General features: G+C 39.6%; 1 protein-coding gene across 2 annotated transcripts; it reads right to left on the bottom strand.

The window, feature by feature from the left end:
• Nucleotides 1-1,232: 1,232 nt before the first annotated feature.
• LOC119719262 (ATP-binding cassette sub-family F member 2-like) lies at nt 1,233-16,250 on the bottom strand. Of its 2 annotated transcripts, none has more exons than XM_038188642.1 (13): nt 16,085-16,250; nt 13,775-13,940; nt 12,906-13,124; nt 10,847-11,035; nt 9,341-9,608; nt 8,184-8,286; nt 7,772-7,867; nt 7,280-7,399; nt 6,843-6,932; nt 5,841-6,014; nt 5,181-5,309; nt 4,268-4,471; nt 1,233-3,218 (listed from the first exon to the last, which is right to left on the bottom strand). In XM_038188642.1, the coding sequence occupies exons 2-13, from the start codon at nt 13,887-13,889 to the stop codon at nt 3,039-3,041; spliced, it is 1,887 nt and encodes a 628-aa protein (XP_038044570.1). In that variant the 5' UTR covers nt 13,890-13,940; nt 16,085-16,250; the 3' UTR covers nt 1,233-3,038. The 2 variants fall into 2 exon arrangements, with proteins under 2 accessions (XP_038044570.1, XP_038044571.1); XM_038188643.1 differs by having other exon boundaries at nt 16,081-16,219.
• Between the last annotated feature and the right edge of the window lie 860 nt (nt 16,251-17,110).

Raw genomic sequence — 17,110 nt, 5'->3', positions numbered from 1 at the left:
TTGATTTCAGCAAATCCCAGTTGTAATTCAGGTAATGACATGACTCTACTAAAAAAACATTTGGTTTTGGTCTAGTTAACGGTGTGGTATGATTTAAACTAATATGGCATAACATATACTTATAGCTTTAATTATTCACAGTGCTTATTACTTATGCATATAACCTTTTTAAAACATGGTTTGATTGTAGTTAATGAGAAAGATATTCTTTAGTTAATGGCTTAAATTGATGGTATGATTTTTCGCTGGTTTAATGACATGGTTTGAATTTGGTGAATAATATAACGGACTGTGTTCACAATATATCACGCATGATCAACTTGATCAAACGAAACATCTGGCATGTCTGGTACTAGTCTCTATTTCTACACATTTTTCCATATTCAGCCATGTACCAGACTTATGGCAATGAATAAAGCGGTAAGTCTTTCAAATAGTTGGACCATGGTTGGTTGGCCAGTCTTCAGCCTCATTTTGAAATCACTTGACTTCCTTCTCATGTGGAAAATACTGAAGAAAAGTCTCCTATAAAAATTGAATTGATTCTTCAAAATTGGTTGGTGAAATACTTAGGACCATTTCTTTGCCAAAAACAAATTTTGGAGAACTTTGCTAGCTAAAGAGAGATTAAAGCCCGATTTCGTGTTGCCTATTTTCAGCACTTAAGGTCCATGAGGAAAGAATTTCATATAGGTACGCCACTTGACACCCTGTGTACAAACCCTATGAGTCTGGTCTGAAAAAATTCTCTGTTTTCCAACTAAATGATTCAATATTTTCCCTGCCAAATTTCACTTTTTAGGACATGTTAATTGTTATTCCTATCTGGTGGTTGATGAGTCATTGCAGGGAGAGACTAGTGGAATTCCGGAACAAAAGAACGCTATCAGTCTACATGTATACGTTGTGTGGAGTTTTGCTGTGTGGCATAAAAATCCATTCCTATAATACCACAAAAAGGAGGGTCTTGCCCCGCCCCCTGTAGGGATAAAGGTAATCGAAGGTCACATACCTGGACCGGGTGTGACGTCATTGTACCTACTTAAAGCGGCAGTGGGTACATGGCAAGATCACTTGTTCTAAGATCAATTACAGAAGTTAAGTTCGGTAAAAAAATTCTCAGGTATTGTTTAAATTCACAGAATTAACATGTGTTCTTGATAAATGACGGAGGAGGAGCGAAACACTTGGCATCACTGTTTTAGTAGAAATAAAACAAGCCAACAAGTAAGTATAATATCACTTCCATACACATAAGTTTTTTATTAAAATATTCCCAAACTGTTTACAGATTGGTCATAACTGAATAAATGTAATACTGTTGTAGAAAGCAATAAATACTCATTAAGGATTTAAGTTACTAAACAATCTTAAGTCTTAAAGAAACTAAAACTCTTAAATTAAATTAAACAGCCATTGAAAATGGCAACCACTGATGCCAGAGACTAACACCTAAAGTAATTTTGCACATCTCCATGAGAGTCCCAAATATCAGGAATATTTATTCGTCAACCAAATATTTGAACCGCACTTTCATGAAGGTGGCCGCTGCTGGTAAAACTTGATCAGTGAGTTTTGAATATTCGAATATTCGGTCAAGTGCAGTTTCTAATAATCGAATACCAAATTATTTGAAAACAGACAGCCCTACAAATGTCCGAAGTAAAATGGGAGCCATACAGTCTGCAGCAAGATCTAGAATGTAAGACTGATCTTGGTGTCTGCAGTCAAAGTGAAATGTACTGCATTGCCATGGTATATCCCCCTAAAAGAAACAAAATTAAGAGCTAACAGTCCATATATCGTCACCGGTTTCACGAAGGGATGGGCATGTCAAAATTGACAATTATTTCGATTTTGATTTTTTTTCACTATTTTGCTTTAAAACACGGTGCTTAAGCATTCTGACATGTTTCCGCAAGCAAAACATCATTAATTCCTGAATAAATTAATGACATCTGGGGCAGGCATCTCGATAATTGCATTATGCGATTTCACGAAGAGACGCGAACATGCATGCCCCCGTGAACACGTACAAAATGTAGTGCATGGAAAGGCAGTAAAAGTAGGTCATCGGGGATTTTCGTTTTCACGAAGGGACAGGCATCTTTGTTACATTCTCAGCTGCGCACGCATAATCGAACACGCACGCCCTTCCCTATGGAAAAGCACATTAAACAAGAAGGGCGTAAATGTTGAACAGTTAGGTATTCGTTTTCACAGAGGGACAGGCATCTTTACTAATTAATTTTGGCTAACTAACCACTGTATTAATTATAATTACTGGGTTCAAATTAAAGTTTACCTATCCAAGAATTACGTCAAGGTTTCCTTATTGCATAAAGTTGTTGCAAAGTAGTAGTTTTTGCTGTTTTAAAAACGAAGAAATTTCTCTTGCGATTTGCTCAAAAATGGTTTTTCTTCAAAATCCACATGCCCGTCCCTTCATGAAACCAGTGACGATATGTCTTTTACAGCTTGCAAATAGCCCTGATGAGACATGATGTCAAAGGTCATGGGAACCAGGGATGAGAGCTACCAAGCCCTTATAGAACAGGGCACATGTCAACAAAGAGTGACATGGTTATGTTGTAGGTCTGGTATGACCTGATTTGATTAACTGAACTACAATTTGTTAAAACGTTCGCCCTCATTTCCCCTCAAATGAATCACTCAAATGAGACTGGAATTTCTTCTTTTAAGAATGTCCATGGTTTTGTACACACCAAGATTTAACTTTTTTTTGTTCCTTTTTTTCCACATTAAATTAAACACTTTGTTAAACATCAAAAGCACACAACGACCACATATTCAAATTTTCAGGGCAACAATAAACACCAGCAGTTCTCATCAAATATAAGACGGATCGCTAGTTATGCATCTCTGTATAAAAGCAAAAATGTCAAGACAGTTAAACATAATATTCGCAGAACATTTTGTTGAAATGTCTTTAAACTTTTGTCTTTGACAGCTCAATCGCACTTTGTCATAACAAACAACACTTTTTATGAGTGCGCAACCTTTGAAGTCATCCAATTTTACTTCTTGCCATTTTTGTTGGCCCCATTCTTAGCTTTGCTTGCACCCTTTCCACTTTCTTTCTTGGCCTTCTTCTCTTCCTTCAGTATGTGCTTCTTGAGAGTTTCCTTGTAAGACAAAATATCACCTGTCCACTTGGTAACCGTTTTCTTCTCACACACCCAGATCTCCTTGGCAACCTTATAAACCAAAAAGAAAATGTGTATTTAACACCTAGCATTGGAATTGAAAATTATGTGGAGGAATTTTGTCTTAAAGTGAAATTTGGACCCAACACGTTGTGAAATTACTGTCTTGCATAATGTCATGCAATTCGGGCGATTCACAATGCAGTGCGCCACCAAGAATTTGCCATGGAGAGTCCATTTTTCAAGTTTACTGTCGACAAAGCATGGCCCATTTGAACGAGTGTCAGTAGACAACTTGAGCTATTTTGTTATAGATTGGGCTTTAGCGTTCTGCCACCTTACAAAACACCACCATATTGATAAAAAGATAATAAAAGGGAAAACAGATACTCGATTCTACGCCTACAAAACTACTGACTGGAAAAACGAACAATTTCAAATGTCCCGCGCTGCGAATTTGTCGACCATCTCCCACACTGCACTGGACAAAATGAACTCTCCGTGGCAAACCCTTGGTGGCACACTGCATTTTGAATCGCCCGAATTGAGGGTAGTTCTCAAATGCTCTTTTGACATTCCTCCTAGTGTATATTCAAACCTAGACTCGGGGCCAAATTCAGTCTTGGATGCCATAGTAACTGGAAAATCCAACACTTAGCAAGCTTACAATCGCCCAATGGCCCAAGCCGAAGGCAAGGGACATAATTAGCCCCTAACCGATTCTAAAAGCACTTGTTTAATACCGGCCAAGCACATCCCATTCATAAATACCTTTCGTTTATAACATGTAAAAAGTTCACAACTTTCCAACAATTTAGTTCGACTCTTTTACTTCATGTTTTGTGAATCAGCACTCTAGCCAAGTCTACGGTAAGTGCCTCATGGGCAAAGTACTCAAAATCTCCTTATATGAAAATTGGCGTGTGCGCGGTGTAGGCCTAGCGCGGTGCGTACTGCTTGATGTGGAGCAGAACACAGCGGCGTATTACCGGCAGTTTAAAACCACCCACATGACGGGTTCTCAACCAATAGGAATTGGTAAACTCTCTCAGGTATTTATGAATACAGATTTTTTTTTAAAGTTGAAATATTGTGCCCACCTGGTTGATCAATCTGAAGTCGTGACTGACAAGAACAAGCCCGCCCTCAAAATCGTTGATAGCGTCAGCCAGAGCGTCTATGGTCTCAATATCCAAATGATTGGTAGGTTCGTCTAGGAGTAACATATGAGGACTCTGATAGGACAACCAGGCAAATATACACCGACATCGCTGACCATCCGAAAGGTTACGTATAGGACAGATCTGAAAAGGTAAAACAAACAAAAAAAGATTTTAATGATCAACAAATGAAATATATTGCTAGGCAGAGTTTCAATTTCTATTTGCAGAAGATGAATTCAAAATGGAGTTTTCCACTTTCATTTATTATAATGATTTCCTTACGTTGGTTTGCTTTAGCTATTGTCATCAGTTAACCTTTACTCTCAAAGGCAAGGAACTTTTCTGAATCCTACCAAATACTCAACTGTGCAGGCAACCTATGGCATATTCTTTGTACTGGAACTTTCAAAGGGAACCTGGTCCCATGGAATGCAACACCAAAAGGGCTGCAGCTTTCTGTGAAATCCTAGCAAACTGTTTGGTGGATTGTGAAGGGATATGGAAGGGTTAGGGTAATTGCCGTACATCAAATGCAGGTTTGGTGCTTTCTTAACCACCTAGTGGGAAGTCCATATTCAGAGTAAGTTGTACAACCTTTAAAAGCCTTCAGTTTATATGTATGTCACACAAAAAGTCACTGCTCACAAACAAATGTGCCTGCTTGCTCTGAGCTTAACCTCACACAAAAATTGTGCAGGAAGTGCTATCCACACTCCACAGAAGATTACCTCGAAGGAATTACAAGTGTGGGTGTGGTGTTGCAAAATTTGAAGGGTTGTGAAGTGGAGAAGACTAAGAGGGTGAACGGCGAAGGGGGTACATTTATACGGAGTCCAACTGTTTAGTTTACCTGTTGCTTGCCAGTCAGGCCGTACCGTCCGATAATTCTCCTCATTTTTTCTTCCTCTTTGATTTCTGGAAAATTCTTATTCATCCATTCTAAGGCACTCATGTCTAGATCAAGCAGGTCTTGTAAATGCTGTAAGACAAAAAAAAAAGACGTGACAATTTACCTATATGTACCTTGATTGCCCTTCATTTTTCGGGGGGGGGGAGGGGGGTTGTTATGGGGGTTTGGAGTTTTCTTGTATTTTCCAAATCCTCCTATATGCATAAAATCAATGGTTTAATCTTTGTACATGTATATAACTTTCAAGGGTCATCAAGTCCTGTGTACAGTATTATACCAATATAACATGGTTTGAAAGTGTATAGTTGATATTATTAGCTGCCTGAGGTATAGTTTGTCAACTTCCAACACTGGAAAAAAGCAAATGTTGCAGCAGACAGGTGATGGTGAGTGGACCTGTGAGAAATTGGCTCTTGATCAGGAATATGTATGAGGTATAGTAATAGTAGCTGGACTCTAGCTTGGTTAATCTTGCAAAATCGTCCAGGGGATTTCGAAAGATCTGGAAAGATTAGTTTACCAGTTTCATAATAAATGGCCTTTCTTCCTGTCACCCTGATCACCTCAGGCTGTTTACAATTTACACTCTGAAGTCCTTACCTGATGATATCTACCAATTCGTAGATGAGAATTCTTTCGTATAAGTCCGTCTGTTGGGTGCAGTTCTCCGACAATGAGCTTGAGTAGAGTTGACTTGCCGGCACCGTTGGGGCCCACTAACGCGACCCTACTGTCGAGATCCAGACCAAACTCTACATTCTTGTAGATGTGTGGCTGAAGAAAAAAGGGGGGAAAAAAACCATCATTGTCATTGCTGAGGGGTGCTTGAATACCACTCCTTTCAAACAATCAAGTGTGCAAACCAAACAATCTCAAACTCTGCCCCTTCAGGTTGCTAAGAGAATTCCTGGGTTGGAAGAGATATCACGGTAAAGTATCTTGCATAGGAACACAGGAACTGTGTTCCACTGAGCTCAACATGCAACCTGCTCTGGTTTCCAATTTACATGTAATTACCTCAACCAACAATAGCACTGAAAATGTTACGTCCATTGGGAGAGGTGATTGTGATAAAGTATCTTGCCTAAAGACACAGGTGCTGTGTACGACTAAGTGCACGAGTGACAACTTTAAATTCTAGGGCTTTGGTGCATGTATTTGTTTCATACAGGGCGAGTCAAAAAAAGCGGAACCCAAACCCCACAAAATATATTTCATATATACAAAAATATGTAGCACCAAAAATAATAATGACTGGAAATCCAATTTCATAAGCTACTTTTAGATGAAAAAATTACTGAAATTGCTCAATCTTTTAAAAGAATATCACCATTTAAACACAATAACCCTAAAACCTGTCTGCAGGTTTTAGGGTTATTGTGTTTACATGTTGATATTTTCTAAACGCACTGACCAATTTCAGTCATTTTTTCATCTACAAGTACCTTATGAATTGGCTTTCGAGTCATTATTATTTTTGGTGCTACATATTTTTTAAAATATGAAATATAATTTTTGGGGTTTGGGTTAAGCTTTTTTTTACTCACCCTGTACAATACAGTTTTTTTCTTGGGTGGTGATGTTTAATAATATGAGTATTACCTTGTCTTCAGCATATTGGAAGGACACATCCTGGACCATAATCACAGGAGGTGGAATCTTGTCCACTTCAGGGAAGTAGAATTCTATTGTCTGCAACAGAAATACAAAAATAAGTCGGCTGAAAGCACTTCTCTAACAGTTTGTTTTTATTATAATGTCATCATCTGTATGTCAGGGTGATAATGGGGAAAATACAAAAATCCACAAAAGTATGTGGCCGAGCAATAGACCAACATGGGGTCCATTTCTTTATATCGAGAAGCCTAACATGGCACCCTTAGAAACTGCAGATTACCATTGTACACTTCCCAATGCAACAAACCCTGTGACCCAAAAAAGAAACAAATACAGTGATGAGAACTATTCCTATCTTATTTTTTTTATACTGACAAATCTGGGAAATTTCAGAAAATGATAACACCTCAGATAACTCTTACCTTATCTGTAACCACTTTCTCAGTCAACCCTGCTTCCACCATTTTTCGTAGCGTCTTCTCTTTGCTCTGAGCTTGACTGGCTAGCTTGGCGTTACCATGGCCGAACCTAGCGACGTAATCCTGACAAACAGAACAACAAAATGGACCCAATTTTACAACTTCCTGTTAGATCAAAATGACCTCTTTGAATGAAACACAGGCATGCAACTGGAAATTTGGCGAAAAAAAACGAGGAAATTCCAACCACACAAGACTTTGTGCAGTGTTTTTCATTATGTAATGGCATTTATGAGAAGTAAAAAACGAGGAAATCAGCGGATCTGAGGAAAACTTACATGCCTGAATAGAATATTTAGTTAGCAGTGTATTTCAGGGTTTTTAAATGAAAAATGGGAGAGAAAACATAAGAACTGAAATGAGAGTTGTGAACTTGGTTTACTCTGACTAAACAAATTGACCATGTCAATGATGACGACTGAATTCTTAATCTACCTTCATGTGTTGTATCTGATCCTGCTCCCAGTTATATTTCTTCATCTGATTCTCCTCCAACTCCTTTCTGGTTTTGACGTAGCTGTCGTAATTCCCCTGAAAAAAAAAATGACAAAATTGTGTTTCGTGATCAAAAGGTTGTGCATCGTTTGCACTGTTTTCTCAAAAATTTAGTACATGTATCCACTGAGCTGAAGCTTTAACAGGCCCGGTTTTGAACATTCTTATTTGGATTATGAGTGGTGTTATTATTGGAAACGAAAAAAATGCATGAAAAGCAAATGATTGTATATGCCTTTCAACACAATATGAATAGACTAACCACTCAACTAAAGAAGATCCAACTAAAAGTAGCTAGCTGTTGGATTCTGTTGGATTTTCTAGATTCTGTGGGGTTTGGGAATTGACTTACACTGTAATAGTTGAGTTTACCCAGGTGCATATGGATAATGTTGGTACACACACCGTTCAGGAAGTCTTGAGAGTGCGATATGAGGACCAGTATTCTCGTATAGCTGTGAAGACAATGTGAACATTAACAATTCGTTAAAGAAAATTACTTTAAAAGAACAAGCATAGAAGAGGGAAAACTTGTAAGTTAGCACCTCAATAGAAGGACTGTTATTGTTAATCTTCAAGTAGATGTGAGCATGGGGGATATCCAAGGCTGTTCCTAGCCTTGGTCAAGGTGTTTGAGATCAAGTGTCCGATGTTCGACTCCTAACATAAACAACGTTGCAAGCCATGCACTCACATATACTGTACGAAGTGTGAACAGCGACCTCCCTTGACTAGGCTACAACACAAGGCTAGGCCTGGGAGCAAACGTGCGCCTTGGCTTATGGTTTTCTTTCTTTTGTTGCTGGATTTCCAGCGATGACCTCGTGTGCGAATAAAGATGAGATTATTATTCAGTACTTGGTTGTGGGGGTTCAGATTGTACATGGACCATAGAGATGGACAGTGTGGCTAAATTCTCCAACAAGTTTGAAATCCTCAGACCGAATATAACTTCAAATAAATCCAGCGACAAACTAACAAAAATTTCTTAAAAAACATAGGCCATTACATTCGTTCTGCACAAACTGATTGTCATTATGTAGCCTAGCTGCATGAGGTCGCTGTTTGCGCTTCGACAGTACATGTGAGTGCCTAGCATGTGGCTACTGTTTTGTTTAAAAGCGGCGAACCATCGATTATCGGACACTATCGCAGGACACCTTGACCCAGGCTAGGCTGCTCTCAGCAGCAACCAGGAAAGCCCATAGAAAGCTCCCAAAATGCCCTCTCCCAATCAATTCAAAGATGTCTTATGAATCCAAGCTCTTATCGTTCTATCAACTTTCTATTTTAACTTTAACATCATATTTATCCTGGGTAGTTTCATTATCAATTTTCTTCTAAGGTCCATTCACTTCCTTGGTTAGACAGTTAAGGACTTTTGGTTAAAAAAAAGGGAAAATTCCAAGTAGTCTGAAAGAATCCAATGCAGTCGCATTGCTTTGGTGGAAATCCAACCAATGTCACCACAGATTGAAAGCTGAAATATCCACAAAATCGTGAGCTTACTTTTTCAGTTCCTCCTCTAACCACACGCAAGCCTCCAGGTCCAGATGATTGGTGGGCTCGTCCAATAGTAACATATGCGGCTTGACAAAGAGCGCCCTCGCAAGAGAAATCCTCATGCGCCAGCCACCAGAGAAGTCACGGGTCTTGGTGTGCATCATGTCGTGAGTGAAGCCGAGACCGTGGAGGATGCGAGCCGCCTTGACTTCAGCATTGTCCGAGTCCATCTCGTCAAGACGCTCATAGATCTCCATCAGTGTGTCTTCAGCATCTGCAATGAGGAAAGATGGTGATGACGGGTCAAAGTGGTGACAACTTAATCTTTCACCACTATGACACCCATGACAGCACCCCTTCAAATCTTGACAAACCAAAATATGGATTGATACATACTGCTGATAAGGATTTCAGCTCATTTAAGAGGGGACAAAACTCCACCCCCATACATTTGAGGGGGGGGGGGGTAAATAACTGCCCTTTGATATTATCCTTTGAATTTGTAGACTAATGTCTCTCAGACACAAATTGTATAAAATTCGGACACAGAGTTACCTCAAAATATCAAAATTTGACACAGGGAAAAACAAATCATTGCTTTTGGTCAACAATGTTCAGGAAAATGCAGTCCATTTGCACTCATTCACCAACAGAAATACGGATGCCCAATGATCATAATTATTACAAAACACTTTGTCAAACTATAGGCGGGTTCATACTTCACACGAATGTAAATGTGAAATACTTTGCCATTACAAAACATTTGCTAAGAACTTCACCACAGTTAAAATGTGTTCAACTTTTGCGAATTTGTAGGGCATACACTTGCCATGACATTTCAAATTGATGTTCGCATTTGTGTGACCTGGCCTTGAGTTAAACTTTGCATAATTATGTCCCATGAAAAATCCTACTAGCATATTAAAGGGAAGATACAACATTTGCAAACATCAAAAACGAAATGATCAAATTATAACGAAATGCCTTACTGAATTGTTAGGGACTGACAGTCCAAATCATCCTTTAAAATCGTGGCTCCTGGTGTGCTGACATTTTCAAGAAAAACTGTATTTTTCCAACGCTGGTCGGCTGACCAGCATTGGAGAAAACTGACTTTTATCAAAAACTGTTCCTAAGTTTACATATTTAGTTATTCTGACTTTTCTTTGCAATTGATTACACACCTGTGAAGGGGTACAAGCCTGCTAGACTGATTCTCTGAGCCTACAATTCCCCAAGTGTATTAATTGCTCTGTTTCATTTTAAGTGGGGTCAGGGAGCCAGACTACAAGAACATGATAGGTTTTTTTGGTTTTTCCAGCGTCTACAAGCCCAAAATGTGAAACAAGTCAGTTTAACAATATTTTCAATAACATACTAATCCTCCAAATCCATTTATTTCTGAAAATTACAGCAAAAGCAAATGTTGTACATTCCCTTTAAACTTCATGAAAATCTGTCAGTTTGTGTTCGCGATGTTCCCCCTATCACGTGTGACCCCACCCATCCTACCTTGTCCGTCCAGATGAGCTAGCTCTTCTGCCTCTCTCTCCAGTTTTACTCTCAACTCATCCACCTCCATCACACACTGTAAAGCCGTCTTGTCCGAAGCAGCTATCTCCCTCTTCAAATGAAAGATGTCAAGGTGGTCCGGGATGGGAACCTCCCGATTCCCCAGGGAGGATAAGAACGAGGATTTACCTGAAAAAAGAACAATGAGAAATACCCAATATGATGCTTTTTAATTTGATATATATATTTTTGGGGGGGGGGGGGCAGGTACAATTATATAAACCTTTCCCTCACCGGTCTTCTTGTTGCACTGTTTTTATTTTAGAGAATCCAACAACAGAAACATTGGTACCCCACTAACTTAAAGGGAAAATACAACATTTGCAAACATCAAAAAATAAAACTACCAAATCATTTTGAAATACCTTGCTGGACTGTTAAAATCATGGCACCTGGTATACTGTCATTTTCAAGAAAAGTGGTATTTTTGTATCAATTTCCAACGCTGATCGGCCGATCAGCGTTGGAAAAAACTGGCTTTTTTTCAAATACTGGCCCCAATTGACCATCGCACTTGTTTGCATTCGATTACACACCTATGAACGGGTATGAGCCAGCTAGACTGGTTCCCTGACCTTACCATTCCCCAATGTATGTGAACTGCTCTGTTTCTTCTTATATGGAGTCAGGGAGCCAGACTACAGGAAAATGATCGTTTTTCTTGGTTTTTATAGCATTTTCGAACCCAAAACCTCAAAAAAGTCAGTGTAACTATATTTGCTTTATATTTCCAACCCCCCAATTCCATCCATTTCTGAAAATTATAGCAAAAGCAAATGATGTATATTCCCTTTAACAAAGCAGACCTTCTTTCAGTCACTTCTAAGATCAACAGAGGGCGCTTGACCATGGTTGGACATTTGTGAGAGTTAATATTATATATGACTTCAAGCTTTGCACGGCGGATGAGATCAATTATAAAGTTTCCGGGTAACACCATGTGGTGTTACCCGTAAACTTTATAAGTTATTTACAGTTAATATTGCTGGCACTTTTGCAATCTTTGATTCATTGGGATTTAATTATGGAAAAAAGTTAAAACAAAATATTTTCAGATCCCCAAGTCTACAAAATTAACTGTTTAGAAATGTTTTGAGAACAATCCTAAGGAATGGACCGTTTGACAGATACTGCCATCTTTGTAATCACATGGCAATCTTTGGGCCATTTAAGTTAAGGAGAATACACGAGAAAGTGTGGATTCGTAATTTAAGAATTCACGAGGCGCGAAGCGCCGAGTGAATTCGTAAATTAAGAATCCACACTTGCGAGTTTATTCTTTGACTTAAACCATTACGTCAACAGAAGTATTGGAAAGAATTCTGCAACCTGACGCCACTCTCTTCTTCATATATCATCTCAATGAAGGCCATTCGTTGCCAAAATGATGATAAGACATGAATCTGGGACTGATAAATGCTTCCAAAATTGTTAGGAAACACTTGAAATGACTCTCCATAGACATTGTACACAAGTGCGGACTGAGTGGCGTCAGGTTGCAACATTGTTGTGTATCGACACACCCGTACAACCAATTAAGTCATTTTGTGTGTATAGGCTCCTTACGTCAAGGATAGTTCAGACGACGATTTCTTTCTGACTAAAAGTAGATTTTGCAGTGACGGCGGAAAATCTGACAGTGAAGATGCATTGGTAATTTTAGAAAGCAAATTTTCACGTCCTATTCATGCTCATTATGGAGAACAAATGTCCGACATGTTCAAAGTGTGGATTCGTAATTCCGAATTCACACTTTACTCAAGATTCGTCGTTCCGAATCCACACTTTGTGACCAGTGTAAGAGATTCGTAGATCCGAATCCACACTTTTAACAATAGTGTGACGTCATAGCAATGGTTTAATTGAAAATACGTTCCATCATGCTGCAGAAACAATGGCATGAAGGGACATATTTACTACGTGATCACACAGATGGGGGGTATCCGTGTGTAACAAAATGGAACGTGAAAATGGGAAGATGCTGGAACTTGATACATACCGCAACCATTGGGGCCAATCAGTCCGTACCGCTTCCCACATGTTAACTCCACCCTGGTATCCTGAAACAACTCCACGCCATGGAACGTGAGTGAGTAGTTATCGATCTTCAAGTCCCTGCTGCTTGGATGAGATGAGAGAACACCGGTGCAGGCGCGGGCATCCGAGGCCATATCCAAGGAATCTAATTCATCGATTAGGCCATTCACACCATTTGAAGCTGCATGTGGACAGTGGTAAACAGGCGAAAATAGTAAACTAAATAGGTGCACATGGGCTTCATATTATACATTTCAGTGTGTTTGCTTTGATGAAGTCAATGCCTTGTTAAAATTAAGTAAAAGTTACCAAGCTCTACCTTGCTCCATTTTGCAAAATTTCCCTGAAATTAAAGTTTTTAACAAGCTACGTCATGTACGTGGAAAAGCAAGTTGCATCCTGATGCCCGATGCCACTTTTTTTACATATTATACATTGTGTTTATTATCTCAACGGATGGCTAAGCAATAAAGCAAACAAGTTCAACATATAGACCTTTCTTTTGTTTGTAAACATGGGCGCCATTTTATATGGGCTGCCGCAAGCGTATTAATGGAAGCCGTGGTTGGCAACATGTTTTTCCCAAAAAAGTCCCCTTTACGCCCTCAATACAAAGAAAAAAAAACATGTTTAGGAATTATGTTTTAGCTTTGTTGACAATATTGTATATCCAACAATCAAATAATTTTTTGGTTATTTGTAATATCTTCTTCACTTTTGCAGTTTTGGACCTTCCATAGTTTTGCAACCAGTGGTTGGCAAAAATGCAGTTTGTCAACCAAGCGTAGAAAGGTCTATTCAAGGGCAAAATCTGTTTAATTTGCCGCCCACCTTTGCCATTCGTAGCGGCCTTCCCATTGACTGCCTTGCCATTCACTTCTTTGTCTGTCTGCGCGGCCTGCGCACTGCCTCTTCTCTTGCTAGGGGGCGCTCTCTTCTTCGGCATGGTCAGTGATGTTGGTGGTAGAATTTACTTCAAAACTGTTCGACAAAAAACCTGCACGAAACAGAAACATACATGTTGGTCAACTCATCTCTTTTTAATAATAACCTTAACCCTAACCCTCCAGGGTATATTGGCTTGAAACCCTGCCAGACGCAGCAACATGCAACACTTGGCGAAATGACAAGCCTGCCCAGTGTAGCAAGATCCATCAGGCCAAAAGTCTCAAGGCCAAACTGCCTCAGAGTCTGTGGTCCCCCAACGTAGCAGGATACAACTCTGGCATTGTTCTATGGGACTAGCCCTCAGTGTCTTAGAAGTGGCCTGGTTTATGCACTGGTGTTGGTAGCATTTTCAATCAAAGTGCACCAGACTTTTCCACCTGATGCACTGTGATGCGTCTGGCAGGGTTAGGGTTAATTTTTGGGAAAGATTCCCATATCTGGCCATCACTTATTGTTCCCTTGGCTTCAGTAACTAAACATGTAGGCTTTCGAGTCAACTTGCACCTTTGGCAACTCGTACATGTACCTTGGACATCTCGTGCCTTGGACAACTCGTACCTTGGTCAACTCGTACCTCCTGTCATATCAGTTAAGACGACTCGTACCATGTAAAATATGTAAAGTACAGTATGCAAGTGACTATTTTTTGTGTGTACAAGTGCGTGGTTCCTTGACTCCCAAATGATACGATGCTTTCCAAGTCAAAGTTAAGTTCTATCCACATGTACTAGCATCAGCCATTAGCCCCGTAAATGTGGCCAATTTACTGGACTACCTCCGTAAACATAGGCCACACATCCACCATGTACAAAAACATGTTGCACTTTGTCAAATTTTGATTTTCACATTTAGGCTTAATTTGTACTCAATTGTAGGGTTTTTTGCTGAAATAGCATACTCACCCTCTTTACAGGCCAATCAGAAAGTGCTGCCTTTTGTCAGATGTCTATTTTTTGTGTAATTTCCAGATTTGTTTGCACACGTTTGCGTATCAAAATTTCAACATGAACATGATGAAATTTCATGAAAATTAGACATCCGGAAAAGGCTAATTAGCCTATGAAGAGGGTTAAGTATGCTTCTTAAGCATGTTAAGCAAAAAACCCTACAACAAACTAAGCCTAAAAGTGAAAATCAAAATTTGACAAAGTGCGACATGTTTTTGTACATGGTGGATGTGTGGCCTATGTTAACGGAGGAAGGCCTAGGCCTAGTCCAGTAAATTGGCCACATTTATTTTAGGCAGTGTATATTTTGCCGGAGACGGCAAACCTTTAGTAAACGTTAGTTTGCCGGATATGCACTGAACATGCGCAGTTACTGTTTTTTTGTACTTAAACATTTTCCGGTGACAAATTTTAGTCTGGCTCCATGCAAAAATTGTCGTTGTAACCTCGTATTCACAAGATGGGATTCAGACCATTATATAATTTCGGACTTTATTTCCCTTTTAAAACAAATCCTCCACGGCTCCAGAGCCACAAATCTGAAAAAGAAAATGTAATACTCTGCAAAAAAATGTTTGAGACATGTTAAAATAATAAGAGAAGAATATTCTTATTTATTTGGGGATGAGAAATTTTTTTTTAAATGTGCTGCGGTCGGAATCGAACGCGAGTCATCCCGCTTACTAGAGCCTTTGTTTAACCACTACACCAAACGTGCTACACAACTTTTGGTGGGAATTTAATACATCTTATAATTCAGCCCTATCTTAAAGAGTACAGCGCCCTCTGTTGATATGGATTACCGCCGGCAAACCTTTAGTAAACGTTAGTTTGCCGTCATTACCTCCGGCAAAATATCCACTATCTTTATTTTATGGGGCTAAGAAAAAACGTGTACAAAGTCTATGGGATTTAGTAAAAGAAGAAGAAAGATAAAAATGAGAACAGAAAGAAAGGCTTCTTCGCAAATTTGCGAAAAAAGCCAAAAATAATGCGTTGACAAGAAATGGACATGATTGATCAGTTGATGATAGGCTGAGCATGCTGCTGAGCACACAATAAAGCATGGAGGAACTTCAGAAAGGAATGTGACAAGTAGGCCCTACGTCTCATTTTTTGACAACCGATTTCGCGTTTTTCATTGTTTTTTTCTTTCATTAAAGATCATTAGAAAATGGTAGAAATGTTCCCTTATTCACTCTGCGAAATTCCCGATAAGATTTTGCAACAGAAATCACGTACTTACTGTGAAAACCGTGTAGAAAAAGGCGAACTCTGAGGACGAAAAGCCGGTCGGTCGCGCCAATATGCCGGATATGATGTCGCAATACCGTAGTCTGGCTCCAACACTCCCTGCGCTGATGATTATTGCTCATGAATGAAGAGTCGGATACAAGACACGTAGCAGGTGCATTAAACGCGTAACGGAAGTACTGCGCACGTGTGACGTACATGTATGACGTCAAAGTGGATTACCACGTGATCTCCAAATTATGAATGAAAAATGCTCAAGTGTTTGCATCTGGCGCGGCGCACGTTTCTTTTTTCATTGTATCTTTTTTTGGGGGGGGGGGTCAATACTGGGTCACAATAAAATCGGTAAAACGAAACGGTTAGATGGCTTCATGATAGCGCCCCCTATGTACACATCAAGTAGTGTACCTCCGAGTCGAGATTAACTTTTATCGGTGGGTGTTTCTCGGTTGAGTGGGGTACGTACGCGTGTTCTAGTGAGACTAGGTAAAGACTTAAATTACACGTGAAGTCGAAAAATTGTTCCCGATACTTGCTTAGTTTCAAAATTTTGACAAACTTTCCAATTTTTTTGCAGTCGCCCCCCCCCTCCCCCAAATGAGGACAGCGAAATAGTAGCACGCACTCAACTGCACAAAACTAGCGCTCCTATAGCCGCGCAGATTATGGGTTGAATAAAGAGCAGTATTGAACACATATCCATAATGAGAAACTACCACGGGGACTGGTTCAGTGTGTTGCCGCGTGCAGTAGAGCTGAAAAAAAAAATGGGCAAATTACTTGGTCCTGCTGACATGCATGATGAGCGGAGGCGAGAAAAATAACAAGTATCGGACCTCCAGACGGAGCACCGATTCATGAGAAACAAAGATGCATGCCGTCGTTTTCTTCGCCTATAGCACAACTAGATAGGCATGATTAAATTTTGTCGTTTTAATCCTGGGCACGTTTTCCTGTAATTCAGACGAAAGTAAAGTCTTCCTTTTTTTCTTCTGTTTTTCTTGAAGTAGGCTATGTG

This window comes from Patiria miniata, unplaced genomic scaffold (assembly GCF_015706575.1).
Source record: "Patiria miniata isolate m_02_andy unplaced genomic scaffold, ASM1570657v1 HiC_scaffold_8, whole genome shotgun sequence".
Classification (NCBI taxonomy): Eukaryota; Metazoa; Echinodermata; class Asteroidea; order Valvatida; family Asterinidae; genus Patiria; species Patiria miniata.
The sequence above is the reverse complement of the archived record's forward strand: the minus strand, read 5'-3'. Positions and strand labels throughout refer to the sequence as shown.

Coding starts and splice junctions, on each gene's coding strand:
- LOC119719262 (XM_038188642.1), bottom strand. CDS start 13,889: ATGCCGAAGAAGAGAGCGCCCCCTAGCAAGAGAAGAGGCAGTGCGCAG. Junction 8,287..9,340: donor TTAGAGGAGGAACTGAAAAA/GTAAGCTCACGA, acceptor TTGTCTTCACAG/CTATACGAGAATACTGGTCC. Junction 5,310..5,840: donor GAATTGGTAGATATCATCAG/GTAAGGACTTCA, acceptor TTTGTCTTACAG/CATTTACAAGACCTGCTTGA.